General features: G+C 45.0%; 1 protein-coding gene across 2 annotated transcripts in view; it reads left to right on the top strand.

Moving 5' to 3' along the window:
• Positions 1 to 24,305, top strand: part of Magi2 (membrane associated guanylate kinase, WW and PDZ domain containing 2) — a 1,455,128-nt gene that overhangs the window by 1,389,738 nt on the left and 41,085 nt on the right. For both annotated transcript variants that reach the window (XM_052173111.1, XM_052173110.1), the window contains one exon: positions 14,172 to 14,310. In XM_052173111.1, coding sequence (XP_052029071.1) covers positions 14,172 to 14,310 — 139 coding nt within the window. The remainder of the gene's footprint in view (positions 1 to 14,171; positions 14,311 to 24,305) is intronic.

The raw sequence follows: 24,305 nt of genomic DNA, 5'->3' as shown, positions 1-24,305 counted from the left end.
AAGGTAAAGCTCCCTTCACTCAGTGGTAGAGTTCTTTTCTATACATGAAGCATTAAGTTCAGGCCTTGATACAGAAAAAAAATGGGGTCTGGGATATCCCTTAGAGCACACAGCCTCATGTCTCATCCCTAGCCATAGATAGATAGATAGATAGATAGATAGATAGATAGATAGATAGATAGATAGATAGATTGATTTATTTAATTTAGTTGGATAGTAGCTAGATTGACAGGTAGATATTAGTACATAAATTGATAGATATATAGACAATAGATAGATGGATAGTAGCTAGATTGACAGGTAGATATTAGTACATAAATTGATAGATATATAGACAATAGATAGATAGATAGTAGCTAGATTGATATGTAGATATTAGATAGTAGGTAGATTGATAGATATATTGATAGATGGATAGATAGATAGAAAGATAAATAGATAGATGATAGATTGATTTATTTAGTTGGTTAGTAGCAAGATTGACAAGTAGACATGAGATAGTACATAGATTGATAGATATATAGACAATAAGATAGATAGATAGATAGATAGATAAATAGATAGATGATAGATTGATTTATTTAGTTGGTTAGTAGCAAGATTGACAAGTAGACATGAGATAGTACATAGATTGATAGATATATAGACAATAAGATAGATAGATAGATAGATAGATAGATAGATAGATAGATAGATAGATAGAGACAGACAGACAGACAGACAGACAGACAGACAGACATTCTGCAATGCCCTTTTTCTGCATAAAGTAACTTATTCACAGTTTCCAGGACTTGGAGGTGGAAATCTGGCAAGGGGAAGAGGTGACATGATTCTGTATACTGTCTGCATAGACAGTTGGACATTTTTTTTCTTTCCTTGCTGATTCCCGTCACTGTGCACTAGGCCTAGCTCAACTTCCCTCTGCAGATCCAACTCCAGGAAGGTAGCCCCTCTCCCTCTCAGTGCTTCTTTCTCTTGACCCCGGAAGCTTCTCTTTCCTTCCTCAGGTCTTTCAGGCTAGAGGTGGGGACAGTACCAGTCTCCTGCCATGCTGCTGCCTCCACGGCCCTTTCCGTTTCCTTCTTATCCAGAGCTCTAAAGCAACCTCTTTGTTAAATCACTCAGACTGTAGCTCACGGCGGCTATACTCAGCTACCCATCCTGATCTAGTGTTTGTATTCCGTCCTGTGCCGCTACGAGGCCAGGTCTAGAATTGGCACACTCACAGAGCGTGCACAGGCAAATGCGACATGAAAAATGGCTTGGCTAGCTTCAGCAAAACAGGCATGATTATCATGTGCCAAAGGAGCAGCCATTGCTCACAGCCCAGTTGGTGATCACTTCTGGAAAATAAGTATATCTGATTAGGCAAGTATGCAGAATGAAACTTTGTTTTGCTCCCAGTCACATGAAGGGAAGGAAAATGATAGCCCACACACACAGTCCGCAGTTAAAGTCTCCTCTGTGATTTTCTTTTTGTTTATTTTTCAATCAGCTAGGCAGACTGGCTTCATGACCTCACGTAAGTGATTTCTGAGCAGCAGTAGATGCTGATGGCTGGGTTGCCGAGAGAGATTCCCATTCCAGCTCAGCCAGATGATTTTAAGATATTACCTGGTCTCTTCTCCTCTTCTTGCCTGAACAGTTAAACGAGCATCTGAAAATGGAATGGGGCTGCTTATATTTTTTTTTCCTTTGTAGAAACTATTTCTGCTCCGACAAGCTTGCCTTTAAACCCTCTGTCTCCGCATTCTATTGCTTGTAGTGATTTCTTTGTATTAACTCAGGGTCTAAACTGCCTGCCAAGCACTTGGTGAGCTTCTCTTCCTAAAGATTTCATCTAAAATCATAAAATCAAACTAGCATCCCTGTCCTATAGAATTCCTGTGTGGCAGTACTTAACAACCCAAGAAGAGTCTTTCCCCTCTCGGCAATATTTCCGCAGACAGGATTTGCTCCATTTCCCACTTAATACTCCCTCAATCAATCAGCTCCTTCCCTCCTAGGCTGATTATGCAAAGCTTACAACTGTGTTCCTTTTCTCTCTCCTTCCATGATGATTATAAGAGAGGGAGGAGGAAGATGATTACTACAATTAGTAATAGCTTTCATTTATAGATATGATTTATAGATTATAAGGTACAAATGTACATGTGCTGTGTGTCATTTAGTCTGGGTCAAAGCAGGTGATATAGACAATGAAAGGGAGGTAAATTCTTATTATGAACCTTAATTAAACTCAATTTAAGTCAAAGGGTGCATAGAAATATCTGAAAAACATCCCTTCTCTCAGTCATGTATGCATCCATCTGTTAAACAAATATATATATATATATATATATATATATATATATATATATATATATACATACATACACATTTCCCCTATGGCTGGGTCCGTGCTGTTGGAAAACTTACAGTATTATACGGGAAAGGAAAATTATTCTAAAGGAATGCACAGCCAAGGTACACGGCCCAGGTACTCAGGTACACAGATACACAGGTACACAGCCCAGATACACAAGTACACAGCCAGGGTTGCTTGGATCCCTGAAGCCCCTCGTGGATGATCTGAGAACTGAGGTTGGTCTTAAGGGATAAGGAAGATGAGGCTGTTTGAAAGGAATGGGGAAAGCAGCCAGGCAGACCACGAAACAGTATCCACAAAGGGACGGAAAAGAGAGGCGCTTTCAAATCCTCAGTGTGTCGGGAAGAGATGACCTGGAGAACATGCAGAAAGCCAGAAGAGAGAACTCCAGAAGCATGGCAGCAACCACAAGCAGGAGCTTGGACGAGTAAGGAGATTTACACAGTCCAGTGAAGCTCTCTGGGTACAAGATTGGAGTCTGCAATATGTGCCAGGGGAAACGGAAGCTTTGGTTGGGGACAAAGGCCGAGTTGTCATTTAGAGGTTGGCTGCCTCTACCATCGGTATACTGGATTCTCATTTGATTTCACAATTTTTCCTTGTTTAAATTCAGAGGCTTTAAAAAAAAAAAATGTCGAATGAGAGATGGAGGCAGTTGAGAAGCAAGCACTCCCTGAACTGCCGTGAGGGCAGCCTGTTAATTAGAACATCCAGCCCCAGCAACACCCGCTGCAGAGAAGCGCATTCCAAGTCAAAGACTGACGTTTTCTTGAACTGTGAATACATATTTTAAAAGCATAAACCTCAAATAATGAAAGCACAGAAGACGGTATGCCACCCACGGCTCGGGTCAACCCTCAGGACTACGCAGTGGCCTGTAACTTCTTAAACCAACTTGTGATCCTCACCTCCCTGCCTCCTCGGCTGCTATGTGCCCGGATGTAGCCTTGATCAAGGACTCTGCGCATTTCTGTTAGGATAAACTCTCTTGCGAGATGTTGGCACATTTCCCTTTTAAATAGCCACTCTATCTAGGACCTGGTATAAAGAGGAAGAATCTCAGCGTTCACCATGGAAGTTAATTGAGACCAATGAAAGTCACAGTTTGAACACTCTCAAATGTTTGTTTCCATTTCTGCTTGGGTTGGGAGGAACCTGCTGACTTGATGGACTCCTGTCCCAGCCATGGGATGGATGGCTGCATGCTGTCTAACTCAATTGCAGTCTAATGTGAGGAATGAGATGGTTAACAGAAACCCCTAGGAAAATATGTTCACTGTAAATAGTTCCTAAGTAGCATCGAACAGGGCTGGGTATATATATATATATATATATATATATATATATATATATATATACTCACAAGTGCTTGCCCTGCTATACATGAAGCCTTGGGCTCTGCTTCTAGCATTTTAGAAGGAGGAGGAGGAAGAGGAAGAAGTTGGTAATAACAGAAAGTGTAACAAAGGTTAATCATGAAAACTGTCATTAAGGCTAAAATCAAAAACTCAGGAGAAAATTGGTGCTGGCGAGGATGTGGAGAAAGAGGAACACTCCTCCACTGCTGGTGGAATTGCAAGCTGGTACAACCACTCTGGAAATCAGTCTGGCAGTTTCTCAGAAAACTGGGCATGATACTTCTGGAGGACCCTGCTATACCACTCCTGGGCATATACCCAGAGGATTCCCCAGCATGCTCCACTATGTTCATAGCAGCCCTATTTATAATATCCAGAAGCTGGAAAGAACCCAGATGTCCCTCAACGGAGGAATGGATACAGAAAATGTGGTATATTTACACAATGGAGTACTACTCAGCTATTAAAAACAATGAATTGATGAAATTCTTAGGCAAATGGGTGGAACTGGAGAATATCATCCTAAGTGAGGTAACCCAATTACAAAAGAACACACATGGTATGCACTCACTGATAAGCAGATATTAACCCAGAAGCTCTGAATACCCAAGAAACAATCCACATATCAAATGATGCCCAAGAAGAAGGAAGGAGAGGCCCCTGGTCCTGGAAAGGCTCCGTACAGCAGTGTAGGGGAATACCAGGACAGAGAAGTGGGAAGGGGGTAATTGGGGAACACGGGGAGGGAAGAGGGCTTATGGGACTTTTCAGGGATGGGGGGGGATCCAGGAAAGGGGAAATCATTTGAAATGTAAATTAAGAATATATCAAATCTACAATATAAAAGGTCAATCTGGAGAAGTGCCTTGCTGAGAGCACTCTCCACTCTTGCAAATGACTGAGTTTCAGTACCCACACAAAGGCTGGCAACCAACCAGTTACTACAATTCCAGGGGCTTGAACTCCCTATTCTGGCCACTACAGACACTAGGCATGCACATAGTATACATACATACATACATACATACATACATACACTACACAGGGGGGTGCGGGAGGCAGGCAGACAAAACACTAATACACTTAAAAATAATAAATATTTTCAGAAATTTAAAAGTATATAAGTCAGTTGGGCGGTGGTGGCGCAAGCCTTTAATCCCAGCACTTGGGAGGCAGGTGGATTTCTGAGTCCGAGGCCAGCCTGGTCTACAGAATGAGTTCCAGGACAGCCAGGGCTATACAGAGAAATCCTGTCTCAAAAAATAAAATAAAATAAAATAAAATAAAATAAAGTATATAAGTCACTGAAAGTAAGGGATCATCAGCCTGTCTCATGCTTCAGCAGGGTCACCTGTGGCCACCAGCATCCTCCTGTATGAGTACCTGAAGTGATCCCTGGAGCAGTGAAGACCCTAATTCTGATTTTTTTTTCCCTAGCACTCTTAGTCTTACAATCATTCAATTCCCTTCCTCTTTCTCTCAGGCCTTTAGGATTTGTTTCTAACTTCCCTCTAAGAATGTGTCTGATCCGCCATTTTGGAGACCTCACCTGGTTTCTTACCAACACTTCTAATAGAAATTGTGTGGCTCAGGCAGTATTTCCAGAAAGTCTGAGTTTTATCTGAGGTGCCCAAAGCTCACATCTCTCTATCATGGGAGTGAGTACATTGGGTGTAAATGAAAATCAAAGCCAGCATGTACTACCTCAAGTCTGATTAGCTGAGGGCCGCCTGTCAACGAGGTGAAACAGGCACAAATGACAGTCACTGCGATGAAACAGCCTGTAAGTGATGCCTACAATGATATTCATATGGGACCTGAGAAAATTAGCCACAACCATGGCCTGCATGACCTTCAAGATGCAGGGACTTGGGGTTACCTGTTATCTGTGGATGTACGATTTTTTCTAAAGCCCAGCTTCTCAAACCAGATGATAATCCGGGATCATTTTACACATGAATCGTGTAAAGTTGGTTCTTGTTCTGACATGGTCAGATAAAGGTGTTAACTGCTAACACTCCAATGCCATCTGGACATGGTGGTGCACACCTTTAATCCCAGCATCCTCGGAAGTGGAGGTAGGCACATCTCTATGAGTTTGAAACTAGCCAGGTTTACATAGCAAGTTCCACTATTAGCTTTGGCTAATAGTGAGACCTTGCCCCCTCCCAAAAGTAAGTAGGTAAATGAATAAAGACTGCTAGGCATGATTGTGCAGATGGCCGCAAGGAAGCTAAGAGGAGCGCCGACCCTCTACTTGATGCATTTCTTATAAACATCCTGCTGAGCCAAACCACATGCTTTGTGTATTAGTTGGCTATGTAACTGTATCCAGAGCTGACTGTGGTTATGCATGACTGTAACCCCAGCATTTAGGAGACTGAGGCAGGAGGATCAAGAATTAGGCACCAGCCTGAGTAACATAATGAGAAAAAGAGTATCCCAAATCTGTGCATGTGTGTATGTGTGTGACCACAGACAATGCAGAATTAAAAGTTTTAAAGCCTGAATTATTAATCGCTTAAGTTCTGAATGCCAACCTTTACCTGCCTTGGCCTTCTAATAGAAAGAGGAAAAAGAATTTAATCTACACATCCCCAAGCACGTGTAAAGATTTAGTAATAGTTTGTTAAAGAGAACTTCTCCAGGGTGTATGACCTGGAGAGGTTGGGGGTAAATAGAGAACTTAATCAGTTATGTTACAGGGTGACCAGGGTGAATCACATCCCAACCTGCCTTGCCCCAAGACCTAACTTTACTTAATGTTTCTTAGTTGCCCCAAGGGGACCACAGATGAGAATATTTCCAAATCCCTTGGCTAATTTTCTAAAACTGATATTTCTAAGACACACAAAGCTACAGGCACACATGGGTCCTGAATCACCTTTGCCTGGATTAAGCTTATCTCTCTCCACTCTATCCTTCCTCTCCTCCATCCTTCCTTCCTATCTTCCCTCTATCCCTCCTTCCCTCCATCCTTCCTTCCTACCTTCCCTCTATCCCTCCTTCCCTCCATCACTCCTTCCCCCATCCCTCCATCTCTCTGTCCCTCCTCCCCTTTCCTCCATCCTTCCATCCCTCTTTCCTTCCTCCCCTTTATCCATCTCACCCTCCTCACCTGCCTTTTCCCTTTCTTGCCTTCCCTGCCCCTCTTCCCCATCTACTGAATTCTGGAATACAGTATTTTTAAAATTCTCTAAACATATATGGCAGTCTTTAAAGTTGTATCTCAGTTGAAGACAGCTCTATGGTGGGGCAAATATAGAAAAAGTGCCTAGACACTTGTGGGTCATTTTCTTCATCCTGAGAGACTGAATTTCATATTAATTTCCCAACTCATGAAACAGGAAAATGATGCTTTGGGAGCACATACTAGAAATGGAAGTGAACAGTCCCTGATAAGTGGATATTAGCTCAGAAACTCTGAATATCCAAGACACAATTCACATATCAAATGACTCCTAAGAAGGAAGAGGTCCCTGGTCCTGAAAAGGCTTGTTCCAGCATTATAGGGGGATACCAGGACAGAGAAGTAGGAGGGGGTTGATAGGAGAAGGGGCAGAGGAAAGAAGGCTTAGGGAACTTATGGGGAGGGGGAACCGGGAAAGGAAAAATCATTTTGAATGTAAACAAAGAATATTGAAAATAAAAAAATATTAAAAAATAAGAAAAAAATAAAAAAAGAAATGGAAGTGAAGTTAAAGGAGATCAGGAAATATTAAGATATCTTGCACCAACAAGTCCATCGTCTCTTTATACATACATGCATAGCGGATGAAAGGGAATGAAGTCAGATCCCACGTTTACTTAGTGTGGAAGTGTGGAAGTTAAAGTGATTACACATGCAACTGAATTGGAATGAAAACGGGAATTGGACCGTTCTGCCCTCCATACTGGCGCACGATGAGCCAGGAATCCCCGTGCTGGAGCTGAACTGTTTCTTCCTCTTGACCCGGCTCCAAGTGAGCTAGTCCATTTTCCAAAGTACCCGACCACCCTGTGCAACTGACAAAGTGATTCCAGTCTATTACCTAAACACTTCCATCCCTAAAGACCTTTTTTTCCTAAATTTAGTAATATCCTGAGTATGCCCAGACTCTTGTTACTCCTGATAAGGAAGGAGATCAGGGTCTGGACAGAAATCTCAGGAAGGCACTGCACAAGCACGGGGCCTGATTTCAGGTCCCCGGTGCCAATGTAAAAAGTCCAGGCACAGCAGGTGGTATACACCTGTAACCCCTGTGCTAGGGAGGCAGGAGCAGGATTCCTGGGGGTTCCTGGACAGCCAGGCTAGCCAAATTGATGAACCTCAGGATCAGTGAGAGAGCCTACCTCAAAAATAAGATGGGGAGCAACTGAGGAAGGCCTCTAAACATGTGGACACGCACACAGACCACCACGCAGCACACCAACACACACTCAGGGGACGGAGGTCAGCAAGCTATCTCTCACCCACACCCTGGAATGAGATGTGGGAGATATTGAAAACTACTTAGACAGACGGGAACAAAGGAACCTTGACTGAAGTGGTAGCAGCATCGTTCTCTTCTTCCTTTCTTTGGACCCTACACAGAGCCCTGGAAATGTGAAAAATCTGCTGCTCAAAGCAGACCCCAGACTTCCACAAACCCTGATGATACTATCCCAGGTCTCCCCTGACACTTGCCCTGTAAGACCCCCCAAAACCAAGGGTGCCCCAGAACCCCACGCCTCGGAAGGCGACACCCAAATCACTCTTGAGAAATGGTCTCAATGCAATAACATGAGGATTTCTTTATTCCAGAATTCTGGGTTCCACAGCCGTACACCGCGCAGGATTAGAGGACTGTGGACCCCAGTGCCAAATTGCAACAGCTTTTATAAGTTTACAACAAAGGCCGCGAATCACCAACCAATTATTCCTTAGCATCGAGAGCCCAAATCACCAACCAATCATTTCTTAGCATGGAGAGGCCACAAAATGAGAGCCAATTGATTTGTACCACTCCATAGTTTGTAGGCCAATCAGTTTAAATTATCGGAGCCCGCGCTCAGTGGACCAATTAGTTTCCTATTTTCTTGAATGTCTATAGCTGCATGAACTCCTGAATAGGGTTAATGGCTGTAAGCAGTTTACAGAAGCAAGATAAGCTTAGCTCATTTCCAGTTACCTTATGGGGCCAGGATCACCTATTCAAGGCCTTTTTGCTAGCTCTGAACAAGGGCAAGCTCTGGAATGTGACCTTTTACCTAGTTTCTAACAAAGAGCAGGCTCTGGACTGTGAAGTGTTTGGGGCTCCTTAGAAGGCTAGAGTTAGGCTGTGTTTTCTATTCCTTCAGCCCAACTGTGTGTAGCTCCTGGGGCCTGTGATTCTCCACTTCATACACGGTTTGCCAAAGCCCTCCTCTCCAACGCTGCTCTCTGCAAAAGGGGAAAATACAACTAAGCCCAGCAGAGGAGATGCTCGTGCGTCTAAGCCTTGCTGTACTCACTCACAGGCCGGAATGCCAAGGGCACAGCGCAGCACCGCCTTCCATGCTGCTTCTTACACGTGATTCTGCTCAACTCCCAGCCTCAAGGCAGCATATCAGATAGTTATTGTTGGCTGCCGGGGTCTGATTTTGGAGCCGGTTCTCCATACAAGGCACTGGGAACACTTCATTCACAAGAACACATTGTGCCTCATGCCAGTTACTCAGTGCAAGGGCCCCGGTCCTTCCCTCCTCAGCCCCTGTGCCTGTGTCCCCAACACCTCCTAAGGCTGATGCCATCTCAGGGCTCAGGCAATTAGAGAATCAGAGAATTAAAGAGTAGCTAAAAGGTGTTAGTGGAAATCTTCGGGAGTTCCAGCAAAGCCATCACAGGACACTAGAGAGACCTGGGGTCCCCCCTCTTGAGGCCATAGTCTCATTAATGAGAGAATTTTGGAACAAATTCAAAGGCAAGATGGAAAACAAATAGGCTCAAACAAAAGCTTGTGGACAATTCATTAGTGTTTACCTACCCTACCACCCTACCACCACCACCCACTCCCGGGAAGGCAAGTATGAGTGAGTTTCACACTCCCTAGAGGGATAGGATGGGTGCTGCAGAAGATGAACTGGCTCAGAAGTCAGCCACTCAAGAGGGCCGAGTGTTAAAGTGTTAAAACTATACTTAGGTTTCTGTCCAGCATTCAGAAAAATATAGAAGGGGTTGGAGGAAAGAGGTGGAGGTGGAGGAGGAAGTCAGTCATGCCTTTCTAAGGAAAGAAAGCTGGGCAGACCCAGCCAAGCCTTGTGGCTGTTTATAGGGACTGCTTAGAGGTGGGTGGGTATTCTGGGGATGAAAGGTGTGTTCTTAAGACGAACCTGCCTTCCTTTTCTTTTATTTTTTTATTTTTATTTTTTAGCATGACCCCAGCCAGTTCTGAGGCTGAGGCAGGTTTATTTTCTTCCCAATCTGCTTTTTTACCATTTTAACTATATGCAACTAATAAAGTCAATTCTAGGTTGAGGAACAAGCAAGACAATAAACACAAATAGTGAAGGAAAAAACAAGATAATAAAAAAAGTCCCGTGATCACTCCTGTGCTCACTGTTTCTAAGGGCTTTTCAGGATGACCAGGATATCTGAGCTTTCTTTCCTGTCCTAGCCCAAACTCATATTCATACCTGAAGCCTACTTCCCTTTTCTAGCCTAAAATTAGAGTCCTGCCAGAGCTTATTTCCTTGTTATGACCCAGTGTTATATTCCTGCCTGAAGCCCATTTCCTTGTCCTGGCCCAATGTCAGATTCCTGCCAAGCAACCCCAAAAAGCTCTCCACATATCCCCCTTTTTATTTCATAAGCAAGACTGTGCTTGTCTTGATAACGCATATTCCACAACGGGCAAAGAAGGCATTCTTATCAGAGCCAACTTGCCTTCTAAAGAGAGTTTTCCAAGACAGATTCCAGACCTCCCCCACTGGATAACATTAAGGAAGGGGACAAGGGTGTGTTTCCACCTAAAGGCAGGGTCTCACCTGGACTTGGGTGGATAACGCGACAGCCCTCGGCTCACCCTATCAACCTCCTGTCTTCCCAGTCTGCTCAGGGAAACATCTACCTATCAGCCTGCTTCTCTGTCAATTTACTCCTTGCTTAAAGTGCTCAGTGCCAAATCTCTAAATGGTACACTGAGCTCTGAACGCTCCCAAGACATGGAATGCTCTCGGATACTCAGGTCTCATATACGATGCTCTCGCCCAGAATGTGCTATTCCACCTTCATCTGGGCAGCTTCTCTTAGCACATCATAACTCAGGTGAGATGTTGCCATGACCGAGCAGTCCTTCCTGGCAGCCTATATACACCATTCTGGGGTCACCGTCCACCTCTCTGTTTCCTTAGTTTATGGATGCAAGTGCCATAGTCAAGATACAGTGAGAATTGGGGCTGGAGAGATGGCTCATCGGGTAAGAGCACTGACTACTCTTCCAAGGGTCATAAGTTCAAATCCCAGCATCTACATGGTGGCTCACAACTATCCATAAAGAGATATGACGCCCTCTTCTGGCATCTGAAGACAGCTACAGTGTACTTACATATAATAAATAAATTTTTTTTTAAAAAAAAAGATACAGTGAGAATTGTCATCTTGACACGCTTTCTTCTTTAGCCAGATAAGAACATATTGCAAATAGAACCTGCGACATTTGACTCTGTATCGCCAGTAGACTCTCTGGCCCATAGTGAGTGTTCACTAAAAACTGCTTCCTGAATGAAGATGTTCAGAGTCCTGCGGGAAGGATAGTTACACACCTCTAACAGAGGGAGAGTCATGACTAATGAACAGACTCGAAAAAACCTCTGCTTCAGAAGACTGACAGGTTGAGGAAGGCACTGCAGAAGAGAAGATGTTTGAGCCGGCTGGGCTTGAGACATGCTGGCCTGTGAGAAAGAGAAGGGGTAAAGAATCTTGATGCCTCAGTCAGCATAATGCTCCTCCCTTAGGGAGAATAATACAGCTGAGAACTGGGGTGGAGAGGAGTCGGAGAACATCGTGCGATACAGGCCAGGATTGAGCTGGCACACCACCGGATGTGTAAGAGAGTTGGAACAGGTGCAGAGGATCAGCTTTTTTTTTTAAGGAGTCTTGGAGCTGGAGAGATGGCTCAGCAGTTAAGAGCACTGACTGCTCTTGCATAGGACCTGGATTCAGTACCCAGTACCCGTGCCAGACACGCACAATCACCCATACTTCCAACAACAGGGCATCCAATGCTCTCTTCTGTCTTCAACAGATACTACACATGCACGGCACTCGCATACACTCAGAATGAAATGATAATAAACTCTTCTTCTTAAGCAGGTCAGCTTGAGCCCACACTTCTGGCTTGTGTAAACAGTGATTCCTACAAGGGTAGCCTGGATGAGAGCACTGCTCCACACTGTTGCCTCCGGCAGCCTACAGTTTGCCCTCAGTCTCTAAGGACCTCAGCTCAAGCAAACCCAGGATTCTTGGCTTCAGAAAAAAACTTCAGGATGAGCCATTAGGAAGTTGAGTTGGGTTTTTTTTTTTTTTAATAGAAAGGCATTCAGTGGAAGCATCAAGAACAGCAGAGAATATGGATACAGGCTTCTCAGAGAAGAGAGACAGTTTATTAAATGGCATTTTTTTGGGCATAGATTTTAAGCACGGGGATTAAGAGGAAGATGCTAAAGGAAAAGATTACAACATCCTCGTGTGGGTGTGGTGCTCTCAAGGGAAAGTCTCAGTTACAAGTCTTAGCTGTTGACATACCAGGGACATAGCTCTTGCCTCTCAGGAAAAGGTGACAATTAAGGAAACATGAAGACAGACTGTCTTAGTTAGCATCACTATTGCTGGGATGAACACCATGACCTTAGGGGAACTTGGAGAAGAAAGTGTTTACCTGGCTTACGCTTCCATATTAATATCAAAGGAAGTCATTACAGGAACTCAGGGAACTGGAGGCAGGAGCTGAGGCAGAGGCCATGGAGGAATGCTGCTTACTAGCTTGCTCCCCAAGGCTTTCTGAGCCTGCTTTCTTATAGAACCCAGTTCACCAGCCCAGGGTGGCACCACCCACAGTGAGCTGGGCCCTTCCACATCACTCACTAATTAAGTAAATGCCTGGCAGCAGGATCTCAGAGAGGCATTCCCTCAGTTGAGTTTCCTTCCTTTCAGATAACTCTAGCTTTAAGTTGATAGAACACCAGCCAGCAGAGACATTAACTTTCAGTTTACTGAAAGTGAGTCTTGGGAGTTATCCTTTGTAACATGATGCCACAGAAGTGATGTCATCCTCTTCCACTGCCCCAAATCTGCGCCTCTAAAGGCCACTAAGCACAGGAAGGGAACGCCACCTTGACAGCAACTACTTACTCCTCTGCCCGCTCAGCAACTCAGCTGTAGATTTTTCTTGGCTCTTCTCTGCTTATAGATATTAGAGTGAGATCTTCTTTGTCTGAGAAACCATCTATGCCAGGAGGTGATGGCACAGGCCTTTAATCCAAACACTTGGGAGTCAGAGGCAATTGGGTCAAGGCCAGCCTGGTCCACAGAATGAGTTCCAGGACAGTCAGGGCTACACGTAGAAACCCTGTTTCAAAAGAAACCCAAAAAGAGAGAGAAAGAGAGAGATAAATCATCTATAATATTTTTTTTTTGCAAAGCAACTCATTGTGTTTTCCCTCGCTAATTAGTCTTAAGTAATTTGTTCTGAAATTCAATATATTTTAATCAAAGCCCCCTGGCAATAATGGTCCTCTGGGAGTTACATAATTCGTTTGTGGTCAAAGCTCTTTATATCCTAATATCTATTCACAAAAGCTACGCGGGAACTGCTTATGGAGCACAGGCATTTTTGACAATTCCAGAGGGAATGATGCTTCACCAAGCATCTTCTGGCAACCAGGTGTGAGCGTGCAAATATTTCACAAGGGCATTAGTCCTGTGTAGAAAACAGAGGATCTCATTTTCAATTCAAAGAACAGTGAAAGAGAACTCATCATCAAACTGGAATACCAACTAACCACTGCTAACCACGAAGATAATATTGTAATAGCACCCAGGGAGATATAAATGATGCATAGCAACTTCTCAGAGAAGCACAGAGACTAATCACTCCATCCATGCTAACCAGATACCACACAAAGCCAAGAACTGACAGTGTGATCAATGGTAAAGCCTTAGAATATCTACTTCTCCACTCAAACAAAGCCGCCAGGATAATGTGAGTTGTAATATCTGGTCTACTTTCCATTTTATTTTAAAATGCCCCGTCTTTTAACTAAGGCCTCTGCCATCCCAGCTAGTTACAAGTGGGACAGCCTCCGATCAAGTTAGTCAGATTCAGGGGGTAGCCAGGGGTGAGGCTTCTCACGGAGGCAAACAGGTCGAGTGCCCTTTGGAAATGGGACACGTTTTGAAGTGCTGGAAATGCCAACCAATTTTGCCTGCCTTCCTTTTTCCTTGACAGGTAGGAGATCAGATCATTGAAATCAATGGGGAGAGCACACGAGACATGACCCACGCCAGAGCAATAGAACTTATCAAGTCTGGAGGACGGAGAGTACGGCTGCTGCTCAAGAGGGGCACGGGGCAGGTCCCGGAGTATGGTGCGTTCCACGTTTTCCTTTGTCTGTGTTCTGCATCTTCTGTGTATTATAAGCATAGACTGCATCAGCGGGCTGTCGCTACCAGGATAGGTATTTACTGTCAATAGATGAATAAGCACACGTCAGCTTAAGCCCAAGAGGTGTGTGCATGTGTGTGTGTGTGTGTGTGTGTGTGTGTGTGTGTGTGTGCACGTGTGCATGTGAACCCTCTCTCATTACCTTGTGAAACTAGGCAGTGTTTAGTGTAGCTAAGGTGTGGTCTCACAGGGCATCTCTGAGCGTGCAAGGAGAGCCAACACCACTTACGTGTGGGAGCCTTTACAATTTGACCGCTAGTGTTCTCTGTTCATTTGAGTCTGCAGTCATTTACCAACTTCTCTCTAAAATCCACACATGCTTTCGCCTGTCCTATGGGACTAGTCATCTGGGCCAGGGGATGAGCCAGAACCCATCTTCAGGGCGTGGGATTTAAAATGCTAACTTCAGCTCATTCCATGGATGCATTTCCCTGGCATTTTGAGTTTGTTCAAAAAAAATTTTTTTTCCTTCATTCCTATGCTGTTTTCATATGCTTTTGAGGAAGGTTTTCATTACTCTTTTTTCTATAAAACAAGGCATTTAATTGGGGGCTTAAAGTTTCAGGGAGTTAGTCCACGATCACCATGTCCGGGTCATGGCAGAAGCATGGCAGCACGCATGTCCTAGAGCAGTAGCTGAGAGCCACATTCTGATCTGCAGACAGAGAGAAAGAGTGGGTGGGGAGAGAGGGGGAGAGGGGGCGCCCATACCTGGGTTGAGAACATCTCTAAAGTGCATTTTAAATCATAGTTTGACTTCAAGAGTCTTCAAAGTTGTCGTTTCCCACGAGCCTGTTCCAGACACCACCGACAGTGTAGACAGTATAGCTCACAGCTGAGTGGGTCTTACATGAAAACCTCAAAATCTGAGTGAGTCTTTAAAAATAGTTTGAGGGCCTAAGGACATGGCTCAGTGTAACACACTCCAGCCCTGGGCTCTATCCCTACCTAGCACCTCAGAGTATCAACAGGAGCTAGCTGCAGGCCCCCTGGGGATCCCTTCACATCTGCCTGCTACATAAAGTGATTCACCTTCACCACCACCCCATTTCCTACCCAGAAAATGTTCTAAAACATCTTTCCCTTTCGAATAATGCTCTTCGTACATGCTATCTAAACAACTACTTGTTAGTAGGGCAGATCAGTACCCTGAATCCCACTAAAATCTCAACACTCAAAGACCCTCGGAGATACCCCTGTGTCTTCGAAGGCCTCTGCATAAAGAGCTAGCAGGCCCTTGTGGTCAGTGAGCAAAAAAGCTCCCAGTGGCTCTGCAGGGCCAGCTCTATGCCCAAGGGGCCACTTCATTCCATGTTCCCACCGACAATGCTTAGATCTAATAAACTATTCTTAAGCATTGATATCAGCAATGAGATGAGAATAGACTTAATCAACGAGACCAACATCAATCCCTTTGTGAAGGATCTGAATTGCTAGAGCATCAGCTGATCAAACAGTACCAAAGAGACCTGTGAATTCTGTCACTTCTAAAAACAGACCTCATCTTAAAGGTGTGTCTTACTCCACACCAAGACTTGACTATTATTACCTAGCAAGCAATTTCAAAGTTGCTACCATTCTTAATACTGAAGTCAATCTTTTCTAAAGTAGCTGGCTCAGTTCAATCCTCAAAGAAACCAGCACAGAGCATCTCCTAAATGTCTGGGCACCCTTTTGAGGGTCTCCATATTGATTATTATTCCCTGCTATAGTATTACAGATTTTGTTGACAGTGAATATTTTTCCTAAATTAAACATCCTGTGCCAATGATGTTGGCACTCACTAGCTTGTAAGATGTGGACTTTGTAAAGTTAGTTTAGAGATGACAAAACAAAAGGAAAAGTGGGGTGAAGAGACACCCATTAGGAAGTAGAAGAACAGACATAAACTCAGCAGACCCTAGCTCTTCAGGACAATGAGCCTCTGGTGCCTGAGAAGTGAGGGTAACTGAGGATCATGCTTGCTTCTTTGATGAGAATGCCACCCAGTGGTTTTTCTGGAATTTTATATCGACTAATGGCAAGGCTCAAAGGTTCCCCGGGTGACTCGTTCATCCAGAGATTTGCTAGGAGAGCTTCTGGGACATAGACTCCAGCTCCACGGATACCCAGCAGTCATTCGAGACAGATTCAGGCAGTTTCTGGAGGCATCAACATCCAGACACCCTCTTAGGCTCACGCCCTTCCACGAAGAGTCACCAGACTGTACTTTGCCCCAAGCAACAGAACTATAGCTGTGGACCCAGGGAATCCATGATCATCTCAGTACAGTGATTTTCACTAGGGCTGGTCCTGCAGGCAGCCCCCTGCCTAGCACATCCCCAAATTCGAGCCTCCTGGAAGGAAAGCAGATGTCAAAGACAACGGGCGTCATTTGTATCAGCTGTTTAAGGGAAACGTGGCTACTTAGCTAGCATGCTCAGCGCTCAGCACAGAGCTCGTGTTATTAGCATAGCAGATGATTTACAGCCACATTGCCAGCATACGGCCGCCCTCACATGAGCTGGCGTGGCATGTCTAAGCTGCGTGGGCCCTGGCCTGCCATGTTACCTCTGCTCTGCATCAGGAGCAGACCAGAGACATGGCTACATTCACGGCTGCACCAATGACCCCAGGATACACACACAGACTTAAGGCCAAGGAGCAGCGCCACCCGCGTCAGCATGAAATAGACTGCATCGTGAAGCCCATTTGTTGTTGCTGCTGCTGCTGTTCAAGATAAACCAGAATGCATTTTTTTTAAATAAAACACTCCTGAGAACAAGATAGCGGCAATAAGTAATAACACAAGAAAAATACTTGCGTTCGCCAAGAGATAGAATCAGGAATATAATCTACTTTGTTCAGCAGTAGCTAATCACAGGAAAATGATATTTTTTTCTTGTCAAGTATTAATTTAAGCCTGTGTGCTTCCATTGTTTGCCTTTCAAGATCCTAAACTTGGCTGGCTCCTTAAGAGATCATCAAAAGGAGATATCAGGGCTCCGGGGAGGCTTACTTGACCTGTCAGGGACCCCTGGGGCTTAGGGTTAGCCTGGGAAACGTCTGTGAGCATGAAGAGGTCTAGCCAACCATGGGGGCTGAGTTTTAAGTCATTCCACGCATGCGCCTTCCGCTACTCACAGAACAGCTCTGAAATGGAACCCTTATCTGGACTTGGGGACTTGTCAAGAAAAAGCTGATCTCAGTCAAGAGAAGCACAGAAGCAGAGTTCTGAGTTCTTAGGGCGATCTGTGACAGAGAGATAAATGCGGGTACAATTGGAAAGGAGAGGGGGGGAAAAACCAGCAAGAACGATGTGTCAGATCATTGATGAAGCAAAATGGGTGGGGCTCCGAGTGAGCAGAGAAAGAGTACGCTCCCAGCAAGGAAGCCAGCCCTGATTACCATAAGACTGGTGGCCAGGTGACACCTCAGCCCGCTGCAGAGGGATAAGTCAGCCGGAGCCTCGCAGGGGTCGCAGGGCTGCAGAGCAGCTGCAGGGGGAATAGAAAATGATAAGGACTTTGAAGGAGAAGTTGCTTTCACTGTCAAGCCCTTGAAAGGGAACTCAGGAGATGGGCTCTCCTTAGAGTGCAGTCCTCGGGATAAGAATTTGTTGATTATAAAGTGTGAACGCCTCATCCCTTGACAAGCCTCTCAGCCGCTGGCAGGAATAAAGACATTTCCCTCCACCCACTCAGAGGGCAAAGATGAGCACCCAGCTCGGGTCCTTGGCAGCCCCGCAGCTGCCATTGAGATTGAACCTAAAGAGGGTAGGGGAGAGGAAGTGCTCTGCTCGTCTTGGCTGTAAAACTGCCCAGGAATAAATTAAACAAATTAGCTCCCTGCCTTGAAGTACAGGTGTCCTTCGTTAACATTCAAGGCCTGGTTTAGGAAGCAAACACACACTTGACTGGCAACCCAGCCAGTCGGATCCCAGGTCTGCCTAAGTGTCCTTGGGTTAAAACATCCCAGAATATCTCACGCCGAAGCGGAGCGGAGCATTTCCCGCCGGTATGTTTGCTGTTCCAGAGGAAGCAAGCACTCTTTACTGTGGTGGTGGCTCAGCACTCTGCCATGCTCTCTCTGGAGGAGGCCGCGCATGCGTGCCGGACTCTGGCCTGGGAGGAAGAGTTCTCAGTCTGAGCAGCCCAGCAGCACCAGGCCACGTGAAGGGAAAGACAGAAGCAATCATCCGAACTGCACTTCTGACCACACTTTCAAAGAGAATCGTACCTTTAAAACTTTTCTAAGGGGAGAAGAGAATCCATTTGTGTCAGTCAATACCTGCCCCTGAAGAAATGAATTGACTAAGCAGATGTTAAGTTAAAAGTCTCCCTGTAGCCACAATCCTATCAGAACACCCTGTCCTGCAGAATTTGTCTTTAGTTGGATACTCATTTGCTTACTCTTCTCAATGATATATATAAATATATATATACACATATATTGACAAATATTATAAGCATATCTCCATATGCTTATTTGTCGTTATTTGACTAGCAATCCTTTTCACTCCCTAACTAAAGATAAACTCAAGGAAATATGTCTTTACCAAATACTGCACATGGGACAGAACCCGGAATAACAACATCGGTTGACTTTTAATTAACAGCCCCTTAACTAAATCAAAATGTACTGAGCACCTACTATGTGCACATCTCTTTGTAGGCACTGAGGGTGAGATAGATGCAGGGCTGCCTGCCCTCAGGGAGCTGACACTCGTGTACAGTGGCAGTGACAGTGAGGACACATACACAGGCTGTTTCCAACAGAGTGGGAGCTGAAAAGGCCTGGGAGAATCTGTTCTCAGGAACAAAAAAAAAAAACCCCCACTAAAATAGGCTTATTAATTATTCATAGAACTTAATAAGCACTTCTAGAGCATTAGGAATTCTTGAAGAGCACTTGGCCTCTTTGGTCTGTTAAGCATTTCCTTTGTAATAGTCCTGCTAATAACTTGTACTTTCTCTGAAGGAAGGCCTTGCGGAGTCTGGGTGAGCCTCCTCCCAGACCTGATGGGAATTACCAATTCCAAACCAGTAAGCCGGAGTTGATCCGGTCCACTTACTCCTCAGAGCTCCGTGGCTATCAGCGGGGGCAGGATCCCCAAACTGTTGCCAGGTGCTGGGGTTCAGTGTGCTCCTCCACCCCATGATGAAAGACAGTAGGAGAGCTGCTTCTCCCCTCCCACCCCAAGGTGGCGCTCTCTGGAGCCGTGGGTGGGTTCACTGTCTTTGCACCATACATGTCCCTTTTCAGCAGGGCAAAGGGCGCCTTGCCTGGGTAATAAATTCTCAACTCTAATTTCATCCTCTGGCATCGCAGCTGGGCTCATCCTCTTTTTCCATGAGCACCTCCACAAATCACGCAGGATCACCTTGTGCCGAGAAACAGAAAATGATGAAACCTAGCACTGCAGCCTTGAGGCAGTCCTTGGGATATACGAACGCAAGCCGGCACCATCTGTGGGCCCCCACATGCTAGACTACATAATAATGATAATATTTTTTTTTTAAAGGTGGGGAGCATCTAGCCTCCCTAAAGTTCCAAATCCATCCATTTTGGAAAAAAACAATAAGCCAAGGAGTATCTTTGCCAAGTCCCTTTGAGAAGAATCCCCACAGGTTTATTGGAAAAGCTAAAGATTCCTCCTGCCCAGCGCCCCATCCGGAAGGTCCTACCTGAGGGTCCTTACCTCTGCATAAAGCTGAGCCCACTGACTGAAGTCCAAAAGCAGAAACACTCCTAAACACTGAGCTGTGGGCTGGGTCTCAGGGAGGCCCCCAGTTCCAAAAGATGTTTCTTACACAGCAGGGAAATTGGAGTACAGAGACCACAAGCAAGACCAGGACAGAGGTCTAGAAAACCCCAGGCTTGTTGGTAGGGGAAAAGAAAAGGGAACTTCCTTGCGGGTAATGAAGGCCTGATGGTACTATGATCCCAGTCACTCTGGAGGCGGAGACAGGAGAATATCAAGTTCAAGGCCTAGCAGGGCTGGGAAGCAGCCAGCCAGCATGAGCAGCTTGGGGAGACCCTGTCTCAAAACAGAAACAGGGGGAAATGCAAGGTTATAATGCCTTGGGAGCGCACTTGCCTAGCATGAGTGAAGCCTTAGGTTCCCTCCCCAGCACTGTAGCTCCCCCTACACACACACACACACACACACACACACACACACACACACACACACACGAGTTTTCTCTTACTGTTCTTTTGTTTTCTATTATCTTGCCTTCTTGTCAGTCTGAGAGTGGTTTCCATTCTGCTTGTAAAGACTCTGGTGCTGTGGCTCACAGCCTGAAAATGCTGATTCCAGACAAGCTTCCAACCCCTGAGCTACGCCTACGCAAGTCAAAGGGTCGGTGCCACGCACCAAAAGCTGTCTGGTTTTCTCTTGTCCAGAAATAGAAGCACTGCAGAAAAGGTTTTGATCTTTATAAAGGAATTTGCCAACAGAGCTCTGCTGTCCAGGTGCTCAAGGCAAAGCCAGCAAGGCCAAGCCAATATCTTAAGACACATCCATGGTAGGTCTAGCCACTACCAACCACAACACCAGCTCTCAAAGCATGTCTTCAAAAGCACGTGTACAAGTTCCCCAAAGCCCAGAAACCTGTCAGAGGCCAATTTAAACCAGAATATTGTGAGTCTAGCCTGTGTGTGTGTGTGTGTGTGTGTGTGTGTGTGTGTGTGAGAGAGAGAGAGAGAGAGAGAGAGAGAGAGAAGCATGAGTGAACCAGAAGAGAACACCCAGTGTCCTCATCTACCTTACTTTTGAGAGACAGGCCTCTCATCATCTCTGATCTAGGCTAGCAGCCGATAAGCCCCACCATATTCCTGTCTCCCCAGTACAGCGTGCAGGGTGTTCGAGGCACCACAGAGACATGCCTAACTTTTTACCTAGGAGCCAGGATCCAAACTCCAGTCTTCACTCTTACAAAGCAAGTGTCCCCACGCACTGCAATCTCTCTCCAGCCCCTTAATCTTTTACTTCGTCCTTGGTTCAGGGACTCATGTATCCCAAGTGGCCTTGAACTCACTGTGAGGGCAAAGATGACCTTGAACTTCAGGTCTTTCCACCCCTGCCTCCCACATGCTGAGTTTATAAGTGCGCACCACCCCACCAGTCTACGCAGTTCAGGGAACGGAACCCAGATCTTTACGTACACTAGGCAGCTCCATCAAGTGAGCTGCAGACCTAACATTAAATTATTATCATTTTGTTTTATTCATTTCAGCACATAGACAATTTGAAAGAAAAGTACAAACACTTCCTATATACTTCCTGACCCCATCCAGGCGCGTGGCCCATCACACTGGCTTTGTCACAAGTGCCCAAACTACACATCACTGCCACCCAATGGCCATGGTTTGGGTTGGAGTTCACCTTTGGCGCTGTGTATTCTCTGGGGTGGAACAAATGGATAATGGCATCTGCAGTGCCTGCCACCCTCCTCTGACCCCTGGGAACTCTTCTCTTTGCACCTTCACGTTGCCAAGGAATTTTGTTATCCACAAACTCTGAGCGCTGCTTTCGTGTCCTGTCCTTACAAAGACTTCCTAATGTTTCCTTTCAACTGAATTCCTTCCATTGGGATCAAAGATTTAAAAAAAAAAAAAAATCATATAATGCTTTACTCTGGGCCTAAACTATACAGTCTAACTGTAAGAAAATTTCTAAACTTTTAAGAGTCACCTACTCTTCTACACACTGCGTAGACAAAAAAGAACTTAATAGAACAAATGCACGGAACACTGGACAGCGGTTAATCGTTTAGTGTCTTGGGCCTTGCTTGGCTGCTTTTATATTTGCAGGAAGAGCCCTAGTCTCTTGCTGGAACACGCTGGAACACATGATGCAGATGCCAGGGTGGTAGGGCTTAGAGCTGAGCACAGCCTGCTATGACAGGCACACTAGGATTCCTCGCACGGTGTGCAAAGCTCTGCTTCACATCTGCCTGCAGTTCCCACTCCTGCCTTTACCATGGTGCACCCTGCCATGTTTTTGGCTGTTTTGGGCTCTTTTCTTCACCTTCCAAGCCTGCAGTTTCCTAGCTAGCACATATGCTTCCAAGCCGACTAAAGGCCATGCTTGGAACCCAGGGAGAGCCTTCTCTGCATGACCCTGAAGCAGCTTGATCATTTCCACATGAAATGACTTGCTTCTTGGCAGGGCTAAATGGTGAACTCAATTAGTAAATCCTGAAATTTAATTTCCACTTACGGCATCCATTGTCAAGCACTGACTTCCTGACCACAGGGAGGTTCTGCTCTGTACTTAACCCACTGCGTTGGCTATGTCTCCCGCTGTATTCTTCTGCTTTTGTACACATATCATAAAACAACCCCATCACACAACCCAAAACCAACATTCATTCTGTACGGGGAAGCCCGATTCCGTGGAGGGAATGAGCTGTATACGGGGATGTCATCAGAGGTCTCTGACAAAGATGGCAATGGCCACAACATGTCTGAGCTCCACGCACTTAGTTCTTTGAATAGCATCAGCCTTGTAGCGAGCCGTACCTGTCTCTCACACCATGTCCACAGAGAGCACATGAGCAGGCTTTGTAGGGCCTCTCCTGGCCACTTAGACCTTGGAGATTCTTCACCTGAATATTCTAGAATGTCTAGTGGCCATGACTATGTATGTAAAGAACTGCAGTCCATCAGCTGCAGCTGGCAAAATCTAGGGGTTGTGGGCTGATTCGCTGCTGTCACAGACTGGCTGGAGGGCAGAGGCACACCAGTGAGCAGCGGCGTGGAACGGCCAGTGTGCTGCTTTTTGGGTTTTGTTGGGCTTTTTTCTGCTTTTTTTTTTCCTAGAAAGCAATTATATCCAACAAGTCAACTGTAAACTTTGAATATAAATAAGCAGAGTGCTATAAGGATTTATTAGAATGTTAGCAATTTAGGTGAGAACTATAAGGATTTATTAGAACATTAGAAAAATTAAAATGTGAACACAGGAACTTCATGTCCATATCTTACAATTTCTTAAATTTAGGAACGATTACTATAACTGATTCTCAAATGACAGCTGATATCACAAAGACACCCATTATTATGAGGAAAAAAACATTTTAAGGACTCTGGCATTGCCAGTTCAAATTTTATCCATACTTGTGCCTCCTTAGAAGCACCTCAGAATGCCCTCAATATTTTGAGCAAAAAAAAAAATCTACTCTTGAAATATACGTATAGCTTGGTCTTTCACTAATTTCACTTTGCTGCATGCCTGGTAGGGTTAGCTTTGCTTAAAGTGTTTATTCTTACTGCCTAGATAATTTTTATTCAACTGCTCTAAACATACTAAGCAATCTTGACTCTAACAGTAATAATGTCTTTGTCACTGGTTCTGTTAATTCTAATGATTGGTCCTAGGCTGTTCCTCCCCTTCCTTTAGGAATGGTACCTTCCAGCCTCTCCATGTGCATGAAAAGTGACAAGCACGGGTCCCCATATTTCTACTTACTGGGCCACCCTAAAGACACGGTTTGTAAACTCTGCATGAATATTATCTTTCTCTAATGATGCTTCATTTGCATATGTTTTTAACTGATATATAATGCATTCTTTCATAGTAGCTTGTCTAATTGCTGCTAGAACTCTGAGAACATTTGTAATTGAGACCTTGTAAGTCATAAGGCTGCAGTTAAGGGTTCCTGAGAATGTGAGATGCCTCAAATTCTAAGAAGACCAGTCTAGGATTCCCCTCCTGGGAGGAAATGCCCGAGGGAGAGTCTGATCAACAGAGTTCTGCCCCACAGACACTTGGGCCTCCTGGTTGTCTCTTTAGTTCTTCACAAATGCACAAATGCAACCCTTTATGAGATAGAAAGAGCTACTGTTAGCAGACCCTCTGACCCTAAGAACTCAGGACTCCACCCAGCATCATGGGTATTTCCCAGCCTGCTTTATTGCAGTCAGGACTAT

Source organism: Apodemus sylvaticus, chromosome 2 (assembly GCF_947179515.1).
Source record: "Apodemus sylvaticus chromosome 2, mApoSyl1.1, whole genome shotgun sequence".
NCBI classification, from domain to species: Eukaryota; Metazoa; Chordata; class Mammalia; order Rodentia; family Muridae; genus Apodemus; species Apodemus sylvaticus.
The sequence above is the reverse complement of the archived record's forward strand: the minus strand, read 5'-3'. Positions and strand labels throughout refer to the sequence as shown.